Raw genomic sequence first — 24,312 nt, 5'->3', positions numbered from 1 at the left:
GGACCCATGGGACCAGAAGGTGCTCAAGAGGGGCATGTGGCTCTGGCAAAAAACGCCATACATTGCGTTCAAAAACTGATGTTGTCTGGCCCAAGTTGGAGCAACTAGGATGAGAGTTAGGGAATGTTGCTCTAGTTTGCGCACCACTGGTGGAATGAGTGGGAGAGGCGGACAAGCGTACGCAAATCTGCTTGACCAGTTCATCCATATCGCATTGCTTTTGGACAATGGTTGTGGATATCTGGAGGCGAAACTTGGGCATTTGGCGTTTTCGTGGGTGGCGAAGAGGTCTATTTGTGGTTGTCCCCACATCTGAAAGAACGATTGAAGAACTTGCGGATGAAGTTCCCGCTCGTGGATCTGTTGTGTCTGACGGCTCAACAGATTGGCTATGGTGTTTTGTACTCTTAGGACATGTTGGGTGTCAGGCCTTTCGTCGTTACTCCGCAGGATGGGTTTGATGCTGATAGGGGGCCCACCTCTAGATCATCCCAAGTCTGGCTCTTTGGACCACAGACTGTTAAGGAGATCAAGCGGGGGAAAAAGATAGGTAGTCCGGAGGGGAACAGCTGGGCAACTGGAGCAGGAACCTGAAGAGTCCTGTAAGTGATGAGAGAACGAAGAGTGACAGGTAAGGCGTCTTCTCAATTCTCAGAGTGTCCCTCTGCGAACAGGAAGATGACCTAAAGCAATACTGAGGATGCCCTTCGCTTGTCACAGTGTACATAAATGAAAGAACTTTCCCCTCCGATAGTTTGGTTACTGTTTAGTACCGACAGGCACTTCAAATACCCTAAGAGTATCTCAACCACAGCAAACGGGAGTCAATTAGGGTACTTCCATACGTGAATGCAGCAACTGAAATAATGCCCAGTTAAAGAAAGCAAAAAATGAATGAAAAGCACTCCTCTGCAGATACGTCTCTGCGAGGAACAGGAAGACCTCCTGTTTCCACTGTTGCCCACTGGAAAACAAAAGCGTCAAAATCCTGAACACTTCAGACTCAGCCGAGTCGGAAGATAACCGGGTTAATAGCAACTGCAGTTCAACACTAAACAAACGCTCCCCTAAGCGCGGGGAAAACCTGTAGCTGGCACACTGAAGACGAAGTGGGCGCTTCCTAAGCCCCTCCAATGAATCCACCCAGGTTTCGACGGATCCGGAGTCCCCAGAACTCGAACAATCAGCCAATGATGCGGGCGCTTCCTAAGCCCCACCTGATATTCCAAAGGATCCGCAAATCTGTCCGACGCGAGCTTAACCACAGCCCGCCCGGAACGAACGCTAAAGCACAGAACGGGTCGCACAAACCACCAAGCCAAAACAGGAAGGAATAATCGGCAAAGTCCCTTCCGCTACCGCCAGGATATCCCGTTTCCCAGGCGCGCATCGTCATCTGACGCGCCGCGTTGAGGAAACATGGGTAATGTAGTCTTTGCATGAGCGAGATACTTTCACAATTGCAGGCAGTGATTTACCGGAGGCCGGGAAACCTGACATTGGGCTAAGAGAAAATTTTTCTGAGGTATAGCACACCTCCATATGTTCTGTGGTAGCTGAGAGAGCTGCAGAGATTGTGTCCCGCCTTGTTTTTGTATGTAGTACATGGCTGTCATGTTGTCCATGCGGAATAGGACGACCTTGCCTGATACTTGCTTTTGAAATGCTTTTAAGGCTAGGAATATGGCTAGTATCTCCAGGTGGTTGATGTGGAGTAACTTTTGTTGTGGTGTCCACCTGCCCTGCATGGTGTGATGTAGTAGATGAGGACCCCAGCCGGAGAACGATGCATCCGCTGTCATGACTATTTGAGGAACCGGCTCCAGGAACGGTCGTCCTTTGGAAAGGATTTTGGTGTTCCACCACTGCAGCGATGAGTACGACCGTCCACCAACACTAGATCTGTTAACTGACCGTGAGCCTGGTTCCATTAGCGTGCTAAACATTTGCGAAGGGAACGCATCTGGAGTCTTGCCTGAGACACTATGAATATGCAAGAGACCATCATCCCTATGAGTTGCATGAACACTCGAGCTGGAAGAGTGTTGCGGTTGAAATTTTGTTAGAAGAGCTTGCATGCTTGCTATTCTGGCAGGAGTGGGATAAGCTAGCGCTCTTGAGGTGTTTATTGTGGCACAGAGGTATTGTTGTATATGGGAAGGTTGCAGATGGGACTTGGTGTGGTTTACTGTGAACCCCAGGTCATGGAGTAGTTGGATAGTGGTGTTAATGTGTTGTACACATTGGTTGTATGAGCTGGCTTTTATGAGCCAGTCGTCGAGATATGAGAAGACGCAAATGTGCCGTCTTCTTAAGTGTGCTGCGACCACCGCTAGGCGCTTGGTAAACACTCGTGGTGCTGTTGTGACTCTGAATGGGAGTATTTGAATTGATAGTGCTGACCGTTCAGTACAAATCTGAGATACTTCCTGTGAGCGGTGTGAATGGGAATGTGAAAATAGGCGTGCTCGAGGTCTAGGGTAGCAAGGATGTCGCCCTGTGAAAGAAGAGGAAGGACCTGCTGGAGTGTGACCTTGTGGAAATGGTCTGATTGTATGTATAGGTTTAGGGGTCTGAGGTCTAGAATAGGCCTTAAAGAGCCGTCCTTTTTTGGGATGAGAAAATACAGGGAGTAAACTCCCTTGTTTTGTTGGTGCGGGGGAACTGGTTTTATTGCACTTTTTTGTAAGAGGCATATTACATCCTGCTTTAGCAGTAACAAATGTTCTTGTGACATTGGACGCTGTTTGGGTGGTATGTTTGGGGGGGGGGTGTAGTTGTTAGTTCGAGACAGTAACCTGATTGAATTATTTGTTGCACCCACCTGTCTGAAGTGATATTGGTCCGGACAGGAAGGAATTGTTGCAGTCTTCCCCCGACTGGAGTGGAATGGTCTGGGGAAGTGGAGAGAAGTCATTGGGAAGGGGTGGAGGCAGAGCAGGAGTTGTTGGTTTTGCATTTGCCTTTGTTACCCCTGTACCCACCTCTTAGGTAACCTCTAGTGAAGGTGGATTGGGCTGAAAAGGCCTCGGAACCGAGGAAACAACAGGCTCCACCGGCCAAAGAGACTGCAGTCTCTTTTCCTCATCCATGCCGAACGCTGCTTCAACATCCAAGCACCGGCTCCTCAACAACGAGAACACACTCTGAGCCAACCAAAAAATTGCCACCAAAGGGCCCGACTCCCATGCCTCGGAGCCGAAAAGGCCTCGGAACCGAGGAAACAACAGGCTCCACCGGCCAAAGAGGTGGCAGTTTTTTGGTTGGCTCAGAGTGTGTTCTCGGTGTTGAGGAGCCGGTGCTTGGATGTTGAAGCAGCGTTCGGCATGGATGAGGAAAAGAATGGCTTCTTTTTCGGTGCCGGTTGGTGTGTGTCGGCACCGAGGGTAGGCTGACTCGAGCCCGAGTCGCAAGAAGGCTTGGTAGGCTTCTTTACCAGTCCCGGAAGCGGGGCATGGGAAGCAGTCTCTCGGTGTGCACATGGGCCGGAAGGTGAAGGTGTGACCAAAGCCTTTTTGATGGTGTCGAGGGGGCGTCGTGGTCAACGTCTGTACTTACGACCCTCTGTGTCGGAGTGATGTCCTCGACGTCTGACTCCTCGGCTTCGGAGGCGCGGACGATGCCTTCTTCGACCCACTCCTGTTCTGGCATGTCGACGCCCTCTTGGAAGATGTCGTTGGGGATTGAAGATGACGAGCGAGCCATGGTTCTTCGAGCTTGTCGGTCTCGAATCATCTTCTTGGAGCGGAAAGAGGCACAAGCTGAACAGTCTCTGGCCTCGTGCTCCGGTGAGAGGCAGAGGTTGCACACCTCATGGAGATCGGTGTGGGGAAACTTCGACCCACATTGACGACACTTCTTAAATGGCGTCCTTTCCATGAGCCAGATGATAAGGCCCAGGTAGGCCCAAAGGCCTTTGTCGACGACCGGAATCGAAGACTTCAAAGTTGTTGAGACTCGCGTCGATTGGGAAACACGATCGAGACAATACTGTCGAAAAGGGTGAAGGATTGCGAGTCGAAAGTAGAATCGGTAACGGTTCCAAACTGGAGCGCAGGGAACACAACCGAGCCCGATAGCGGAAAAAACATTCTAGGAATGGAGTCGATGCCCATGCACACTATGATCCAAAGGAGGAGTCACCTATCTCGTGACTTCCAAAGACTATCCAGGCCAATAAACAAGTGCAAACATACGGGCCCAACACTAGATGGCACTCTATGCTCAAGTGTGTAATCTGCAGCTCATATGCCTCGAACATAACATTACCATAGGCTATTGTGCACTGAGTAGCCCATCCATATCAATTGTAAATAAATAGAACTAAACTTGAAATATGGCCAATCCTACAACAGCACCCTTTAGAACACTCTCAAAAGAGGCAATTCACTCAGATTTTCTAGGACAAGTGAGACAAGATTATTTATCAGTAAATAAAGGAAGCATCTCAGGGGAGGAGGGTGGGTCGCATGTGAATCTATGAAAGATACCAATACTGGATAATGGAAGTTACAGGTTAAGTAAATTGTTTTCTTATCCAGTATTGGATCTTTCATAGATTCACATGCTTGAATCAGATTAGCAAGAAGGTATAACAGAACAATTTTTCAAATCTGGAAGATGGAGTTCAGAATTGTTTTGTTTAGCTCCAACTCGTGGCAGGTATAGGAGGTTCGGCTTAGAGAATCTGCTAGACTATTGCTCACACCTGGAAGATGTTCGACCTTGATGGAGATGCAGTGCGTAAGAACCTATCACCATTTTTTTGGCACTTCAAAAGACAATGTGGGGCTGTGTACCTCCTTGTTTGTTGAGGTAATACATGCACATGGTATTGTCTGTATGAGAACCGAAGAGCCCCTTATCTTGGAAGGAAAGCCTGTAATGCTAGAAAAATGGCCGGCAACTCCATGAAGTTGATGACTGTGAGAAGTTGGCCTGATATATGATGCTCACTAGTTCTAGTGATCACCTTGTATCAGTCCAAACACCCCTTATGGTGATTGGTTGTAAGTCAACCTTATAGACCAGCTATCCTAATGGTAGCATGGACAAAGCAGTCTTAGTCTAAACTCTTTTGGCATGTGAAGCCAGCTGTTTTACCACATATAACCCCTTGAATACCAAGTGAAAAGACACCCCACAGGTTGTTATAAAAATAAACAAGATATGTATTAATAACAAACACCTCTGAGCTCTTTATGAGATCAGAGGGCTAAGCACATGACAAGACTCTTAGGAAAAATATGTTTAAGTTGCACGAATTACAATGGTGCCCTAGGGGCACGAGAAACCATATACTAAACAAGTGGTATAAGGAAGTCGATAGAAGGAATGGAGCTGTCCAGAGGCTGTAGGATCACTGGGACTACACTACTGTAACGTTAGGTAAGTAATAGGAGGCCCACGGGACGCGTGTGCAGAGTGTGAACTCACACACGAGATGCGTAACAAAGTCAATGGACAGTACAATTTACGAAAAGGTAAGTAATAGACAGTTCCGACTAGCTAGGACTAAAACGACTGGAAATCTGGACATTAGGAGAGTCAATCTACCCTTGAGCATCGAAATGCTCTTGTTACCTCACCCACGGGCTGCGGGTGCATAGGTGTCAAAGTGTGTCGGGTTTCCGCGTTGAGCCTTGAAGAAAGATGCTGCAGGCGACCAGGAGGAAGCTGTCCGGAGTGATCCCAGGGTGGATCAAGGAAGATGAAGACCTGAAAGCAGAGGGGACAATGTTCACAGTCACTAGCCAATGACTGGTGTGGAACCAGGAAGGAACTAGAAGCTGTCGTCACGATCAGGTGAAGAGGGGACGCTTGACTCTGCAGCCACGTGGACCAGGAGGTGTCTTCGACGACCAGGATGGAGGCACGAGCTGTCCCACGCAGGCTCTCGCTGTCGACTGTGTTGGTTCCGGATTCGGCGTCAACAGGCCTTGGCAAAGGCAACCCACGCGTTGAGTGGAAAAGGCGTCTGGTGCGGACCAGGAGGGTCCGGGGTGCTTCTCCATTGCAGGGAAGCAAGGGCCAGTCTGGAGCAACCAGACCAGCGGTGTGGACTTCAAGGATCGTCGTCTAGGAGGCCACTAGCCAGCTGGCAAGTGACCAGACAACTCGTCGAGCAGCAATCAAGCAAAAGGGCCACACGCAGATCTCGTGGATGCTGGAGGGCTGATCTTCTGTGCAGGAGCTGCTCGGGGCTGGGGCTTCTCAATCCCCAAAGCACTTCGGAGAGGATGCCTCTGAAGTCGTGCTGGAAGCGAAGTGCAGTTTCTTCAAGATGGTAGGTCCCACGTGTCTAGTCGCACCCACGGATCTCAGCTGTGCGGCAGATGTGAGTTGAGGTCGGAGAGGTCTGGAAGTCCGGGTCTCGTCGGGCTTTGAAGTCTGGATCCACCAGGGAAGACGACAAAGTGAACCGCTGGAACGCTTGATGGTGCCTGCTTGTGCAGGGTGGTCGATCCTTGGCCACAAGAGAGATTTCTTCAGTCTTCTGTGGAGCAGAACGTCGAAGTCCAGAGTTTCTTCTTGTAAAGTTTCAAGTCAGAATTAATCTAATTTGGAATGGGACCAGCTCCTACCTTTATTCGCCTAAAGGGGGCTGTCCTATCACTAGGTCCCTCTTATGGGTGGGACCAGGAAGGGGGGTAGTTACACCCCCTATCCTTTGTCCGGTTTCGCGCCAGAGCTGGGGCTGGAGTGCCCCATCAACTGGTTTGAACCGGTGTATACACAGGGCACCTTGTGTGCCCCAGGCATGTCTCATTCCTTTCAGGCCTGTCCTACCTAATACACAAAATCCTGTCTGGGGTGGTGCTAGCACCTCCAAAGGCAGGAAACCCTTTGTCCAGGCCTCCCTCGCTGGAAGGACTCCCAGCAGCAGGAGGTCAGACTTGTGTCTGAGGTGGCAGCATCCATTTTGTGATGCTGAGGCTCGAGTTAACTTTAACCGGGGTTCACAGTTACATACATGTTGTGTCCCTCTAAAAGGGTGGAATGCTACCCCCGTCGCCAGGACTGGCGAGGGGGTAGTATTCCAATTCGCATGATACCTTACTCGACATGTTTTGATAATACTATGCCAAAGTTAGCAATAACCGCGAGGATTATAATGCACTTAAGAGTATATGGTATAGCGTTATCATGAAAACAGCTAAAGGACTTGGTTCCGAAAGCTCAGCTCATGCCAGAGCACTATCTTACATAATTCCAAGCACTCTGCCTCCAGGATTGTTAAGGCCTGCCATAGGAGTGACTTAGAGGAATATATGTGTCCATTTTAGGGTTAGATATAGGTATACTATATCTAAAGCAAAGGGTGATTACACCACCTTGCCCCAGCTGATTAATCAGCCAGTTGTGTCAGATTTGGGTGGCATAATACATGCTGCAGCCCCTGGTAGGCCTTGGGTTCACCTATGTCCTGGGTACCTATGGTACACTGTACAAGGACTTACAAGAGTGACACAATTCCAATTAGATATGTACCTAAGTCCATTTTAACAGAGAGAGCAGGAAGCCTGGGGTCCTGAATAGCAGGATCCCAGGCCAACTAAGTCAAAAACCAGCAAAACACTAGAAAAAAGTTGGGGGCAACCATAGTCTGATATCCATCTTCCTACAGGCATGACCGGCGACGACTCGGATCCAAGATCAGATCCGTGAGGCCTTATAGGTGCCATGGCCGGAGTCAACGACATTGAACCCAACGGGGCCCCCTTACGATTCCGCTGGGCCCGAGGGCTCACCAGTGGTGTCGGCCCGCTCAAATATGCAGCACTTGGCCTCATGAAATTCTTTGAGTTCGGGTCGCTCCGGCTCCTGGAAAGGGAAAGAGGCGCAAAGTCGAACCAAGCTTCGGCCCGCAGAAGGAGTAGTTTCTTACCTGTAACTCCAGTTCTGTAGTGGGGGTATCTCTGTTATAGTCCTAATCTTGTGAATAGTCCCGCCCATGTGCGTGGACCACGGAGCAATCAAAATAGTCTCTTAAGTTGTTTTCTTCTGCAGTCCTGCATAGACACTTAAGAGAAAATCAAAGAAATAATGCAGCCTAAAACTACAAGGCTACATTGGCCAGCACTTCATCTTGAAGTGAAAAGGATAGCCAAATAATATTAAATTTAACACACTTTGCAAAGTTTCACACTCAGAGAAACTCCCATTCACAAAAAATCCTTTGTACTGATAGAGAGGAAGGGTTGGACAGACAGGCCCACTAGGCTGCTATTATGTGTCTGGAAAAGGGATACTGGGCCGTTTAGGAACTCTCCAGAGACCCTCTGTATCCCAGGATGCACAGCCAAAGGCCTTTTACTTTCAGTTCTTTTTGAAGGTGTATAAAGCCAGCCCTGTAGCATACAGTACATTATCTCTTCATCCACCGGGGAGGAGGGCGGGCGCCTATGACAGATACCCCCACCACAGAACTGGAGTTACAGGTAAGAAACTACTCCTTCTATAGTAGGGGATCTCTGTGTATAGTCATAATCTTGTGAATAGAATGGCACGCCCATCCCAACAAACCAAACCAGCGGTGGAGCAAACAGACAACATCACTACTGTGCAAACAGATTTCTCAACAAAGCCTGCCCAACCTGAGCGTCTGCTCTGGCATCAGAGTCCAGACAGTAGTGCTTAACAAAGGTATGGACCGACTTCCAAGTGGCAGCCCTACAGATATCTGCAATAGGAACATTACACAGCAAAGCTGTTGTAGCTGCTTTGCCTCTGGTGGAATGAGCCTTAGGCTTACCCCCTAAGGTTTTGTTAGCCTTTTGGTAACATAACTGGATACAGGACACAATCCACCTACAGATGGACTGTTTTGAGGTGGCAAGACCAGAGCTGACCGATCAATAATTGACAAACAATTGGTCTGACTTACGTATGTCTTTGGTCTTATCCAAGTAGAATTTCAACACTCTTCTTACATTCAGGGAGTGAAGAGACCTCTCCGCTGGAGTGGAAGGATGTTGAAAGAACGTAGGCAAAGTTATCGTCTGATTAACATGAAAATCAGAAATCACTTTAAGGAGGAACTCAGGGTGAGTTCGCATCACTACCTTAGAAGCATGAAATACAGTGTAAGGCTCTTGGCAACACAAGGCCTGGATTTCGCTCACCCTGCAGGCCGATGAAATAGCCACAAGGAAGGCGACCTTCCAGGACAGATGCTGTAGAGAAGCCTTATGAATAGGTTCAAAAGGTTCCTTCATCAAGTGATACAGCACCACATTCAGCTCCCAGGAAGGCGAAGGACGCCTAACAGGGGGAAATACTTTCTTCAATCCCTCCCAAAAATCTTTAATCACAGGAATCTGGAAGAAGGATGTTTGTGAAGGGCATTTCCTATACGTAGTTAATGCTGCGAGGTGAACCTTAAACCTTTAAGTGCTGCCCTCGGCCAACGGTCGTCGCGAGCACTACCTTGCCAGTGCTGCGCACGACCATTGGCCGACGGGGCCGCACCCGTTATTCGAACGTTCAGCACTGGGCGCTGAACGTTCGACGCTCCTAAGGTGTTAATAGAATGGAAATGAAGGCCAGATTGAGCCAAATGTAAGAGGTATGGAAGGATAACATCTTCCTTGCAGGTGGTAGGATCATAGTTCTTGGACATGCACCAGATGCAGAACGTCTTCCACTTGTAGGCATAGGAAGTCCTTGTGGAAGGCCTCTTAGCCTCTTTGAGTATTTCCATGCAATTGTCAGGCAAATTCAGGTGTCCATATTGCATCTCAGGAGCCATGCCGCCAAACTCAACGATGAGAGGTTGCGGTGCACCATCTTCTCCCCCGAACTTCGTGAGAAGGTCTGGCCGACACGGCAGCCGCAGGTGGGGTTAGAGAGACCGGTAGAGCAGGTCGTGAACCACCACTGCCGAGGCCACTCCGGAGCAATGAGGATCATTCGTGCTCTGGACTGAGACAGCTTGATGAGTACTGCCGGAATCAGGGGAATGGGTGGAAAAGCGTACAGAAAGCTGTTCGACCAGCTAATCCATAGCGCATTCCCCAGAGTCCCCGGTTGGTAGAACATGGAGGCGAAGTCTCAGCATTTTCTGTTTTCGGCAGGTAACGAACAGATCTAATTCTGAAGTGCCCCATCTGTCAAAGACGTTTCCTAGCACCTCGTCGTTTAGGACCCACTCGTGATTTTCTTTGACCAGCCTGCTGAGTGTGTCCACCTGAGCATTCTGAACCCCTGGCAGATGGGTAGCCGTTATCGTCAGTCCTCTGACTAGCAGCCCTGCTTGTTGAGGTAATACATTGTGGTCGTATTGTCCGTCTGTACAAGCAAGGAGTTGGTCTGGAAGGACGGATGAAAGGCCTTCAGTGCCAAGTGAACAGCTCTGAGTTCCAGAAAATTCATGTGATACGCGGATTCCGCCGGGGACCACGTTCCTTGGATCTGTAAATGGTCCGAATATACTCCCCAGCCGTGGAGAGAAGCATCCGTCACAATAGTCTGAATGGGAATGTCCTTGTGGAATGGAACACCCTTGAGGAGAATCTCCGCTGAGCACCACCATCTCAAGGATTGTTGAGCGTGTAGAGACAGTCGGTTCCTGTCGTCCCAGCTCCCTCGTTTCTGGTCCCACTGATCCTCCAGACTTTCCTGCAGCAGCCTCATGTGGAGGCGTGCATGTGGAGTGAGGAAGATGCAAGAGGCCATCGAGCCCAGGAGAGATGACACAGTCCTCACTGTCGGAGATGGAACGGACATGAGAGCCTGAGCCTTCTGAAGGATCGATAAGCTTCGCTCCAACGAAGGAGACACGCTTGCTGAAAGAGTATCGATTGGGGGTCCCAAGTACTGTAGGCAATGAACCTGAGTCGGAACAGACTTGGACATGTTTATGTGCAACCCCAGCTGGTTCAACAGAACGGCCGTCCTGTTGAAGTGCAATTGCGCTTCCTGGAAGGTGGAGGCATTGATCAACCAGTCGTCCAGGTACAGATAGACAAACAACTTGTTCTTTCTCATGGGGCGCTGCCACCACTGCCATGCATTTTGAAAAAGTCCTGGGTGCAGACTTCAGTCCAAACAGTAGTGTTGTGTACTGATAGTGATTGGTGCCAACTAGAAAGCGCAGGAACTTCCGGTGTTTCCGTGCAATGGGCACATGGAAGTACGCATCCTGCAGATCTGTTGCGCAAAGCCAGTCTCCTCTTTGTAGCAGAGGATAAATCTGGTGCAAAGACAGCATGCAAAACTTCTCCTTGCGAATCCATTTGTTTGCTTGTCGCAAATCCCGAATGGGCCTGAACTCGTTTTTGTCCTTCTTGCGTACCAGAAAGAACCTTGAGTAGAGACCCTTTCCTCTTTCAGACAGAGGGACGTCTACTATCGCCCTTTTTCTTAACCGGGTATCAGCCTCCGCTCGAAGCTCGAGCAGCTGGTACTGCGAGCGAACCGGTGGAATTGTTGGAGGAGGGCTGACAAAACGAAGACTGTATCCATTGCAAACAATATTCAGCACTCACTTGTCCTGAGTAATTTTTTTCCACTCTGCCAAGTAATTTTGTATGCTTCCCCCCACCGGAGCGGGTAACAGACGAGGTTAGTAAGGGCTTAGACCCGGCCAGGCCCTTGTTCGCCGAGGAGGACTGCTGGCCGCCTCTGACCCTCTGACGCTTCTAGAAGGGCTGCCTCTGGTATTGCTGCTGCTGCTGTTGTTGCTGGCCAGCTTGACGCCCTTGCTCTCGCCACTGGGAACCGTACCGCCTCTAGAAAGGACGGAAGGACTTCCGTTGTTCTTTTGGTTTCGCCAAACCAACAATTCAGCGTCTCTACTTCCGCCTTCATGTGGGCCATTTCCTCATCCGCATGCGTCCCGAAGAGGGTCGATCCTGAGAATGGCAAATTCGCGACCCTCTGTTGCGCCTCTGGCTTAAGAGAGGTAAGGCGGATGGCATGGCAGTACCCATAAGCAGCCAGGAGAGAGGCGTCTGTCGCTGAGCTGATGACTTGATTTGAGACCATCATGCCCTCGTTCAATATCTCCTGGAAGTCTTCTCGCCTATCCCTCGGGAGGAGCTCAATAAACTGTTGCAGGGACTCCCACAAGGAGCGGTCATAGCGACTCAATAGTGCAGAGGCACTAGCCGCCTTCATCGAGGTGGCAGCCGTACCGCAGACTTTCTGTCCAGCAGAGTCCATCTGACGGCTCTCCTTGTCCGGAGGGACCGTAGACGAAGGGGCAGTCGACTGCTGCTTCTTGGCCGCTGTCACGATTACAGAATCCGGGACGGGATCTGACCTCAAGAACGCCGGATCAGAATCCAGGGGCCTGTACTTCTTTTGACCCCTCTGACAAAACTATCTACTCCACCATTCTTAGGGAATATAAAAATGACATCCTCACTGCAAAAACTCAATATTTTTCTGCAATGATTCTATCATCTGCTAATAAACCTAAGGAAATTTTCTCAGTCCTCAACAGTCTTTCCAAACTTGATTGAGTAACTGCCAAACCTCTCCCCTCTCACAAAAATTTCCACTATTAAACTCTATATATCTTCTTCTCCATTTTTCGTTTCTCCATTACCCCCTCCTAGTACATGTTCCTTCTCACATTTCCCACCCATTCTGACAGAGAATTTTCTCAGTCTGGTGAGCTCCACGAAATCCGGTTCTCCCACTGATAGCTGCCCTTCACAATCCTTTGTGAGATCTTTTCGGTCTGTGTCAATCCACCGCCTAATCTCCTCAACAAATCATTGGCTTTGGGCGTCATCCCTAATCTTTTCAAATCAGCCATGATTGTTCCTGTGCAGAAAAAGGTGGTAGCTGATCCGACTATTCCGTCCAACTTTCGACCCATCTCCCTACTTCCCTTTTTAGGTAAGGTCTTGGGTCTTGGAGAGATATGTCACCCACTGCCTTGCCTCTTTTAGAGAGGCCTCTGATTAGTTTAATCCTTATCAGGCTGGTTTCCGCCCTACTCATTCTTCGGAAACGGTCACCCTCGCACTTCTAGATGAACTGAGAGTCAGTGCCGACCGTGGATCCTTGTACTTCTTGATTTATCGGCTGCCTTTGACACGGTCGACCACCATTTCTTGGTCGACCGTGTCCGGGCAGCTGGCCTTTCTGATGTGGCCTTGACTTGGGTCTCCTCATTTCTGGAGAACCGCCAACAGGCGGTTCAGCTTTCTCCTCATTTTTCTACTTTGCGAACAGTATCCTGTAGTGTCCCCCAGGGTTCAGCTCTTTCCCCTCTTCTTTTTAACCTTTATATTTTCCTTTAATTTTTGCTTTACGTCACCGGGAGGTCACAGTGTTCAATTACGCTGATGACCTTCAACTCATATTCACTTTTTCCTCCTCTCCTGATTCTATCTCCCATTTTCAGAATACTATGATTTTTATCCAGGACTGGATGAGCATAAACCATCTAAAGTTAAATCCCGACAAGACGGAGCTAGTCCTGTTCGGAGGCTCACCCAATCCCTGGTCTCCTAATTTTTGGTCTCCCTCCCTTGTACCTGTCCGTTCTCCTGTCAAGTCGGTGAAAAGTCTGGGGATCAAAATCAGTGTTGATCTTTCGATGAATACCCAGATTAGTATGATCGTCTCTTCTTGCTTTTTATGTCTTCGCACTATTCGCAAGGTTTCTCGTTTTTTTTACCACTGAGTCTATTCTTCTCGCCCTGGTTATCTCCCGGGTCGATTATGCCAATTCTCTTTATATTGGTATTCCGGCCTACGAACTACGCCAACTACAGCTCATTCGAAATCAGACAGCTAGGCTGATTCATAATCGGTCCAGATTCCATCATGCCCTTCCGTTGCTGAGGCAATGGCACTGGCTACCGGTTGCCAATAGATGCCTATTTAAATTAGGGTGTCTTATTTTTAAATCCTTAGCGGGCCTAGCTCCCTTCTACGTAGATTCTAGGCTCACAACCTACACTCCCTCTAGGAATTTACGGGCTTCCTCCAAGAACCTCTTGGTTGTCCCACGCTTTGTTAGGAAGAAACATGGGGGGTCGAGCTTTCCCTTCCAGGCTCCTCGATTTTGGAACTCTCTTCCTGATAACCTTCGATACTCTCAATCATACTTGGAGTTCTGCAAAGGTTTGAACACCTGGCTATTCATTTGATGTCTAATTGCTACCTTGTTTTGCTGCCGGACTGCTTTAGCGCCATGAAACCTTTTTGGTGTACGTACGCTCTATAAATTCCCTCAACTTCAACTTTTGAAGCCGAGATGGCACAGACTTCTCCGTGGCCGGCGTCAGAAACAGCTCCATGGCCGGTTCCTCCAAGTCCTGGCACCAAAGGCAACAAAGGGCGAGAGAGATGTCTTTTGTGCAAAGTCTCAAAGATCACAGAGGTAGAAGGAGTGGGTACCGTCAATGTGATACCTAACTTTTCTGCCCCCCTCAGAAGCACATACTAGAATGACACAATGTCGTCCACAGGCGACACTCTCGTAGGAGGAGAGTCCGATAACGTGGGAGAATACCTCCGGTCACTGAAAGAGTCCGTGTGAAGGGACCGTGACCTTTCCCTCCGATGGCAATGACGGGTACTTGTCGAGAGAGCGGTGTCGCCTCGACGGCGAGCGCCTTCGGGACACATCGCGACATCGATGGTGTGTTGGCACCAGTGAAGTCCTCGACGTCGACCTTGTCCGAGGTCTCGAACTCCTATCGCTCGACGCCGAACAGCGACGCCGCTTCCACCCAGAGCCCTGGGTCGACGGGGAGCATATGGTGGTCATACCTCTTGACGCCGACGTCGAAGCCATTGACGTCGACCGGGACCGGTGCCTTTTCTGGGACTATTCTTGACTGGGGAACACCAAAGAGGCCGATGCACAGGCAGAGGACGATGACAGAGTCTCTCCATGTCCAGAAGTCCCACCAGGTTCTTGGTCTCCTCTGCTCCAGGCCTTGGAGACTAATCTTCTCCCTGTCATGCAGGGTCCTCCTGGAGAAAGAGTGACAGATTTCACAGGAGTCAGGGACATGGGTGGAGGGGAGGCAGAGTATACATACTCTGTGGGGGTCAGATTTTGCTTTCTTCCTATCACACTCAGGGCACTTGCCGAATAAAGCTGGTATTTTCGACAAAAGAGGTGGCAAAACTGGCTAAAAAGCACAGCAACTGGAAGAGGAATACCCCAGAAGTCAAGTGAAATACTCAAAACTCTGGAAAAGTTCAAAAAATTGAAATAATACCCAAAAGGTAGAGCTCAATGCTCCAGGGTCCTGCTAGCAGGATCTGGAAAAAAGAACTGAAAGTAAAAGGCCTTTGGCTATGCATCCTGGGATACAGAGGGTCTCTGGAGAGTTCCTTAAAGGCACGGTATCCCTTTTCCAGACACATAATGGCAGCCCAGGGGGATTGTCTCTCCCACCCTTCCTCTCTATCATTACAAAGGATTTTTGTGAAAGGGAGTTTCTCTAAGTGTGAAACTTTGCAAAGTGTGTTAAATTTAATATTATTTGGCTATCCTTTTCACTTCAAGATGAAATGCTGGTCAATGTAGCCTTGTAGTTTTAGGCTGCATTATTTGTCTTTGATTTTCTCTTAAGTGTCTATGCAGGACTGCAGAAGAAGACAACTTAAGAGACTATTTTGATTGCTCTGGGGTCCACGCACATGGGCGGGACTATTCACAAGATTATGACTATACACAGAGATCCCCTACTACAGAACTGTGCCTAGAGCATCGGTGATCCTTAAATCTCTCGGCCACGGACGTCAGCAGAGGTGAATGAAGTCAGTTTGGACTTCTTTTTTTTTATGCCTCTTCCCGGATTGTCTGGAGTGAAAAGAAGAGGACTTAGGGCTCTGGGAGCGGTCCCGCTACCTCCTCTTCTTCAATCGTTACCGGGAACTCCACGGAGCCTCGTTCAACGGTGTTGAATGCCGGGCCATGAGGACCTTCATTGCCCACTTTCTCAAGGCCTTCGAAGCCATAGCCGGGCAGTACGAGTACAGCTTCGAATCGTGGTCACATTCGAAACACCAGATACAGACTAGGTGGGAATTGGTGACTAACATCATGCAGTGGTAGGCACCGCATGGCTTGAAACCGGTCTTCCTCGAAGACAACCCTCGCACATGAAGGTGGAAAAAAATATGAAATCGACAAAAATCGGCCAAAAAACAACAGAGAGATAGCTTTTCCCGGAACGACGTTTAACTGGCACGGAAACAAAATGACTGACGTCTGAGCGCCTGGGTGGCACCTATAAAGGCACTGCAACATCATAACCAACGCTACTGACAACATCACGGGGAGCCGAATTGAGCCACCCGACGGTGCGCAAGGTGTATTGCTCAGCAAAAATTTCCAGATCCATCCTGATGCCTGGGAAATTCAAAGATAAGGAATCTGCAGCTAGCAGTCTCTATCAGATCAATTGAAGCAAGTTCATTACACAATGAAAAATAATTATAAGCTACAGCATGGTTCATGGCTCTCTGCAGTGGTGGTTCCTACTCTATGGCGAAGGAGTGTCAACCACTGCTTTTGATTAGTGGAAAGAAAATATGAAAATTTTAACTGAGTTACTATCATTTTATGTTTCCTTTGCGGGCGGGTGGGCATGCTTCTGCTTTGCTCTCAGAGCAAAGGAGGAGTGGTTTGCTCACCCCTGAGAAAGCAATGACTGTTTGGTTGGCCACCCAAACCAGTCATGTGCACATACCCGTTCTCCATGCAGGCTGCATTACAGCCTACATGGAGAACATGCCCAGGCCCCCATTCCCTGGCTGAGCGTCCAACCAGGATGCTCAGATCACTCACAACGCTGCACTGAGGTTGTGATTGGTCAGGGAGCCTGGGTGCTTACCAATCACAATGCTGCATTGCAGCGTTATGATTGGACAGTGGGGCCTGCTTGCTGTTATTCGAATTCCAGGAGGAGAGCAGGAGCAGAGATGCAGGACCCCTCAGCAAGGTAAGTTAATTTTTTTTAATGTTTTTCTAATGTTCACACCATGCGCGACCCCCCTCCCCGCCGCCCGCCCTCCCCACCTGGTGTGTGACCTCCCTACCCCATGAACCCCCCACCCTGCGCCCGCCCCACCACCCATGAGCCACGTCAACAGCCACTGGCTCTGGGTATCACATGTTTTTGGACAACTAATAAATGCTATATATAGCTGCGATCGGAAAAGTCTGATTGTTGTAACAGTATGTTTATGCTACTAGTGTTACTGATATAACTGCACTCAACGTTTATCTCATTGTACATAATTGTACCTATTCTGCTCCCGACACGCCTAACGTGCAAGGCGTGAAGTATGTCAAATTACAGACGATATTCCTTGATTAATGTGTGACTACAGGATCACCCACCCCCACTGCCTAATGATGCCTAACTAAAGGTTAAGACATAGACCATAAAAAGGAAAAGGTCCATTATGGTCTGTATGTTTGCGTTCATGCTGTTTGACTGATTGTACAAGCCAAAAGCTGGAAAAATCAGCCACAAATCGTAGGAATTCAACATATCTCTGGGTCCTGATGAAAGTCTACTGACCCTTGGGAGCCTAGCACAGGCTGAAACATGTCGACCCGAGATAAATTCAGAATTTTGTCTACTTTGCAGAAATGTAATGCTTTGCAGGTTCACCTATGGGTTTCATACCTCTTTTTCCCCAGCAAATTCAAGTGTATATAAGCTGCAAAAATAAGAATTTTTGGATACCACTTACAAAATGGCAAAAACTGTGGTTATTTTTGCTAACTCTGTCTTTTCCTGAAAGCTGGAAAGAGTATGATCTTAGCATAGCAAATCTTCTGTTGATGAAATTTTTTTCGAAACGAAAAAAACAAATTTTCTTTCAAAACACCTTTTTCCCATTACAACCGTCCCCCAAAAACACTTTGCCAGATTTTTGCTCTTTTTTGCAGTTCTCTTAAGCTAAACTCATGGTCCTGGTTACCGTTAGAATCCCAATATGTAGAGAAAAAAAAGACACACATTTAGTCTGGATGTTTACTGTGGGAGACATTAACTCCCTAAACACCCAAATACAATCTAAAGGATAAAGCCTCATCACTTAAGAAGTTAAATGTACTCTGCAATACTATCCATCCCATTTATTAACTTAGGCCATAAGTTGTGTTACTTCTTATACAGTAAAAACACTGTAATAAGTTACTCCCTGGTTGGTAATCACCCTGTGATTTGGTTACTTCTTGGTCATCTTGTGCCCTACAATGCGTTCCTTTTTTACTGACTCGGGCCCCATTGTGTGCACATCCTGGTTTACATCTTGGTTTACAGCAGGATCTTTGTGTAACTCTTACTCTGGCCTATGCTATAGCTCATGTCTGCTACATACAATTTAATTTATACCCATGGGCCTATAAGGGCGTAGTTAGCTAATGTTGATCAGTTCAATTTGCATGGTTTGTTCAGAGCTTGGAATGTGCTACTTCAGGGTTAGCCAACACTAACTAGGTTTGCTCCTGCACTGTAGCAAGTTCCTCTTGACCAAATCATTAAATGCAGTGACTTAGCTAGGAGTAGGTTCCTTCTTCTCATGTTCTGTGACATGGAACTCCTTGGTAAGCAAATCCACTGTGGTGTTACTTCAAAGTGTATTGTGAAGAGACTTGCTTTGTGATTATCAGGCATTGCACAATAGTTCTAAGCATACTCTGCCTGCAATGGCCCATACCTGCTTGTCCTCTCCAGCAGACTTGAGCTTTTCCTGCAGTTTCATGGTCGTTTGACGGATACGCTCTATCTCTTCCTGCTGTTTGAGAATCAGTTCTCTCTCCTTTCTAGCTGCTTTGCTAGCATCCTGGAGCCGCTTAATTTCAGCCTGTAAAAGAAGACTATGATTAATCTGCTGTTGGCTACTAGGACCAAGAGCCCCCCACTCAAGGTCTACATGTTCCACACCATAACCAGAAAACCTCACCACTGGAAACAATCATTCTGAGCCATGTTAGTCAAAAGTTCCATAAACTTTAAATTTTCTTTAGCATCAAGCTAAGATCATGACCAAAAGGTAAGATTGCCACTTAGGAAAATGCTATGATCATGTACAAGGCAAAACCACGCACACAATATGAGGACATCAACCCTTCCATGTAAACCCCAAAAGCACACATTCCCTCTTGTTAATGTGCTAATACAGCCCCTTCTTTATTACTGTCATTTCCCCCAATATCCCTCCTTTAACCTACAAGGAATGTAGGTCCAACTTTCCTTCTGGATCTGGAGAAGAAAATACATATTGTACAAAGTTCAAATAAGCAAATGACCAGAAATGGAATACAAGAACCGAGGGAGCAAAGTCTCATGGCACTTCTTCGAGCTCTAGCCTCAAGAAGACACACAAGGATTGCTTTTCTAACAAACTTTCCCAGTGACCTTCTATGGCAGTTAAAGGGCACTAGTTACCTGTTCATGCTGCAATCTAAGGAGTAGACCTCGCTGACGTTTTCGGATCGGTGGCATCTTATCATCCTCACCTTTATCTCTCAAACGCCTGAAGAGAAAAATGGTAGGGCAAACATGAGAGAAATAAGATAGATATCATTATCAATAAATATTGGTATGGAAAGCACCAGCTAAACACAGAGGACATCTAACAGGCATTCAACACTGTTTGCAATCAATGCGAGATTCAGACTTTTGAATTGCGCATATTTGTGATCCAGTGTTGGTGAAGGGCATATTACTTACCCTCAGTAATGCCTTATCTGGTAGAGACACAATCTAGCAGCAGATTCCTTACTTTAGAACTATCACCAGGTGTCCGACTGGATCCAGAAGTTTCTTATGAGCAGTATCTATGCGTTCCAGTAGGTGGCATTGTTTGGCCCTGGTGGTGTCCTTAGCACCGGAAGGGACGTGAGCGGTGCCTACATAGGCGCTACCCCAGTTCGCTGACGTCGGGTTATTTTATGTCAATTTCCATGCCAGGAAGAACACTCAGCTTGGAGTGGAAAACTAAGGGTCCTGAAAGGGGAACAGCCCTGTCCGTTCACCAAGTGGGGAGGATGGCTGGGTCCATAAGGACTCTGTGGCTAGATAGCCTCTACCAGATAAGGCATTAACAAAAGTAAGTAACTTGTCCATCTGATCGATTCTTCTAGCCACAGATTCATTACTTTAGTATAGATACCTAAACAATACCTTCCCAGAGGTGGGTCTAGGAAACAATTTCACACTAAAATGTCCTGCAGGACCAAACGGGCAAAATGTCCATACTAATGGACCGGAGTGTCCAAGCAGTAGCGCTTGGTACACATGTGCAGAGACACCTAACGTTGCTGCCTGCCAGATGTCCAGGACCAGAACTCCATGTGCAAACGCAGAGGTGGCATCCCTAGCTCTGGTGGATTGAGCACGTAAGCCCTCTGGAGTTGCTTATTCGCCAATGGTTAGCAGATTTTATTGCAGAGCATGATTCATTGGGTGATGGCCTACTTCTGCACGGCCTGTCCCTTCTCCACTCCGACATAGAGATGGTCATCCACCCGGAACTCCTTTGTGCGTTCAAGGTAGAACAACAACGCTCTCTTTGGGTCCAGATGGTGAAGTCACTACTCTTCCTTGGAGGGATGTGGAGGAGCTTAAAGAGAAGGCAGGGTGATGGACTGGCCTGCATGAAAGGGATTGACAACTTTCAGCAGAAAGGAAGCTCTAGTACGAAGAACCAGCTTGTCTGGGAAAATGTTCAGAGACAGAGGCTTGGAAGACAAAGCCTGAACCCCAAAGACCCTCCAGGAAAATGTTATTACCATCAGGAAGGACGTCTTGATGGTAAGGAGCTTGAGAGGACAATTGTGCAATGGCTCAAAGGGAGCGCACATTAGAAAAGTTAAGACCAGATTAAAGTCTCACAGAGGCATGATTGTAGGAAGCTGAATATATATATATATATATATATATATATATATATATATATATAGTAACAAATTACCATAGGCTACCATGCAATGAACAGTCAGTACCATAGCCTATCCACCTTGTTTTGTAAAAAGAACCAAAAGCAAGTAAGCCTCTCCGGGGAGGAGGGTGGGTCGCATGTGAATCTATGAAAGATTCCAATACTGGAGAACCGTAGTTACAGGTAAGTAACTCATTTTCTTCTCCAGTATTGGATCTTTCATATATTCACATGCTTGTATCAGAGTAGCTAGCAGTTTCCTAAACATCCATGTTTATATCATTGTACATCGCCTTTTATACCATATAGGATGGTGGGCTATAAGAAACAAGCGAAAATAGGAACATTCATAATGAAAGAATATTAAACACATATAGATTGAGAAGAATAAAAATGCCGTATAACATTATACATATAAGAGATTATATATATATATATATATATATATATATATATATATATATATATATATATATATATATATATATATATATATATATATATATATATATCCGAAAAAACTCCAAACACCACTTCCAGGTCAACCCACGTCAGACCGGCGAGGGAACATAGGAGACGGACCACAGAATGCGCTGCACAGGATCTTTTATTTGCAGAGAAGCCGGTAAGCCAGAGGGCACAAATATATATATATATATATATAATTAGATTACAAAAAATACCTCTACGTATAGAGGCCTACCTTATTGAAACAGTTGGTGCAGGACTGCCTGTCCCACCACTGCTTCGCTGCAAGATGCCATGCCCAGGCAGTAGTGCCGCATGAAGTTATGAAAATTCTTCCAGGTAGCAGCATGGCAAATCTTGTCTAGAGGGACACCAGCAAAGAGAGCAGCAGAAGAAGACACTGCTCTCGTGGAATGTGCTTTGGTCTTGGCATTAAGGGGTTTACCCGCTTTCACATGACATAGTTGAATAGTAGAAGCAATCCAACCTGCGACAGTCCTTTTCGTAAGAGCAGATCCTAGTTTAATAGGTCCATAGGATACTAGGATTTGATCTGTTCTGCGTAAAATCTTAGTTCTTTGCAAATAGAATTGAAGGCATCTCTTTACATCTAAAGAGTGAAGAGACTTCTCCGCTGGAGATGAAGGGTGCAGGAAAAAGGTGCGTAGAATTACTGGCTCACTGAGGTGAAACTGGGATGGCACCTTTGGAATAAATTTAGGATTTGTTGGCAACATTACAAAATCCTCTGTGAAACGCAAGAAAGGTTCCTTGATGGTGAAGACCTGAATTTCGCTCACTCTTCTAGCTGATGTGATCGCGAGAACCAAAGCTACTTTCCATGAGAGACATTTGAGCTCTGATTTGTGGATTGGCTCAAAAGGTTGTTTCATTAACTGTGCCAAGACTATATTCAGGCGCCATTCAGGAGGAACAGTTCTGAAAAGGCCTTTCATAAATTGTTTGATGATGCGAGCAGAGCAAAGAGAAGAGGTATCCGATGTCCGTCTGTAACGAGAGATAGCTGCAAGATGTACTCCTATTGAAGCATAAGCCAGACCTCACCTTGCCAGGGATAAGTAAGGCAGGATCTTTTTTAGGGTAGAGTCAAAAGGGTGAATACTATTGCGATGGCACCAAGAGCAGAAACCTTTCCATTCCAGTCTATATGTTTTTGACGTCGATTCAAGTCTTGCCTTTGACAAAATAAATTTACAATCTTGAGGAATGTCTAAATTTTTGTACTCATTGTGCTCAGGTTCCAGGCATACAATTGCAGCGCAGCTGGATGAGGATGTAGGATCTGTCCCTTGTTCATCGTCAACAATGTGAGTGATGCAGGAAGGCGATAAGGACTGGACTGTGATAGTAGAAGCTCTGTGAACCAGTGCTGACGAGGCCAACGTGGGGCAATGAGGATGAGTTGGCACGGCTTCCTCTTCATTTTCATCAACACTCTGGAGATTAGAGGATATGGGGGAAAAGCATATGCAAAGATCCCTGACCATCTGACCGAAAACGCATTCCCCCCATGACCCTGGCTGAGGATTCCTGCTGACATAGAACCAGTATTTCTGGTTCTCCTGAGATGCAAATAGTGCCAGGTTGGGTGTTCCAAATTTTCGAGATATGCTGTTGAGAATCATTTAGTTCAGTTCCCATTCAAGATTCAATACAGTTAACCTATTTAATGTGCCTGCTAGGTTGATCTTTGTTCCTGGGAGGTGCTCCACTTTGATGGTTATCGGGTGCTGTAATGTCCATTGCCATATCTTCTGAGCTTCCCAAGATAGAATCGGGGATCTCGTCCCTTCCTGCTTGTTGAGGTAATGCATGTAGGTAGTGTTGTCCATGCGTATGAGGACTGAGGATGCTTTTATCCTTGGGAGGAATGATTGAAAGGCTAGAGAAATTGCCCTCAGTTCCAGAAAATTGATATGCATTTTGGAGAGAGAGAGACTCCATTTGCCACTTATTTGCAGGTCTGGCAGATGCGCTACCCAGCCTTCTAAAGATGCATCTGTTGTCGGAACAAACTCTGGAAGAAGAGAAAGGAATGACTGTCCCCGAGAGAAATTGTGAGGATATTGCCACCAAAGAAGTGCCTCTTTCATGATCGGAGTTATCCGAACTATGTCGTCGAATGATCCTGATGTCTGAAGCCACTGGGCATCCAATTGCTCTTGAAGTCGTCTCATTCTCAGCCAAGCATGAGGAACCATAAGAATGGCGGAAGAAAACATCCTGAGAAAGGATTTGAGAAGACGAACAGAAGCACACTTTCTTCTGTGAAGGTCGTGGACGAGAGGCAAAATGGCGTTCATTCTTTCCGTTGATAAGTATACATTGTTTTGTCTTCAACAGGTATTTGTTGAGTTTTCTGAGGTCTAGAATCGGACGCCAATCCCCCGTTCTCTTCTTTTTTTATGAGGAAAAAAAGAGTGAGTAAAATCCCTTCCATTTCTGAAAATGTGGAACAAGCTCTATTGCTCCTTTTTGCAACATTCTAAAAGACTCCTTCTTCAACAATTGGAGATGAAGAGTTGTCGATTTTTGTAGGCTGTCTGGAGTAAGTAGCCTGTGGTGGTGCTCAAAATTGTTGTTGCTGCTGCTAAGTTGGCCTGTAAGAGGTATATGATTGATAACTTTGAAAACCTCACGAAAGGAATAATTTTCTCTTCCTGCGCTCCACGAAATGGGGTTTTCCTGTATTGTAGCGCTCCTAGGGCCCTAGCAGTGTCCCTATCGATTTTTATGGCTTGCAAAGCATCATCAATATGCTTGCCAAATAGTGAATTGCCATCAAAAGGCATATCCAAAATGTTTCCTTGTACTTCAGGGTGGAACATGGTTGCCTTTAGCCAACCCTGGCATCTCAAAACAGCAGCTCCAGTCAGCTGGCGGAAACCCAAAGACGCAATATCAAAGGATGCGTCTATGATCTTGGAGGCTGACTTTTCT

General features: G+C 47.2%; 1 protein-coding gene across 2 annotated transcripts in view; it reads right to left on the bottom strand.

Annotated features, from left to right (window-relative positions):
* CEP350 (centrosomal protein 350) overlaps positions 1-24,312 on the bottom strand; it is a 1,459,870-nt gene that overhangs the window by 479,665 nt on the left and 955,893 nt on the right. For both annotated transcript variants that reach the window (XM_086955422.1, XM_086955428.1), the window contains exons 25-26: positions 19,389-19,476; positions 18,658-18,804 (exon numbers count right to left, since the gene is read on the bottom strand). In XM_086955422.1, the coding sequence (XP_086811548.1) occupies positions 18,658-18,804; positions 19,389-19,476 (235 nt within the window). The remainder of the gene's footprint in view (positions 1-18,657; positions 18,805-19,388; positions 19,477-24,312) is intronic.

This window comes from Lissotriton vulgaris, chromosome 1_1 (assembly GCF_964263255.1).
Source record: "Lissotriton vulgaris chromosome 1_1, aLisVul1.2, whole genome shotgun sequence".
Lineage (NCBI taxonomy): Eukaryota > Metazoa > Chordata > Amphibia > Caudata > Salamandridae > Lissotriton > Lissotriton vulgaris.
This window is presented reverse-complemented; position numbering and strand designations above follow the sequence as displayed.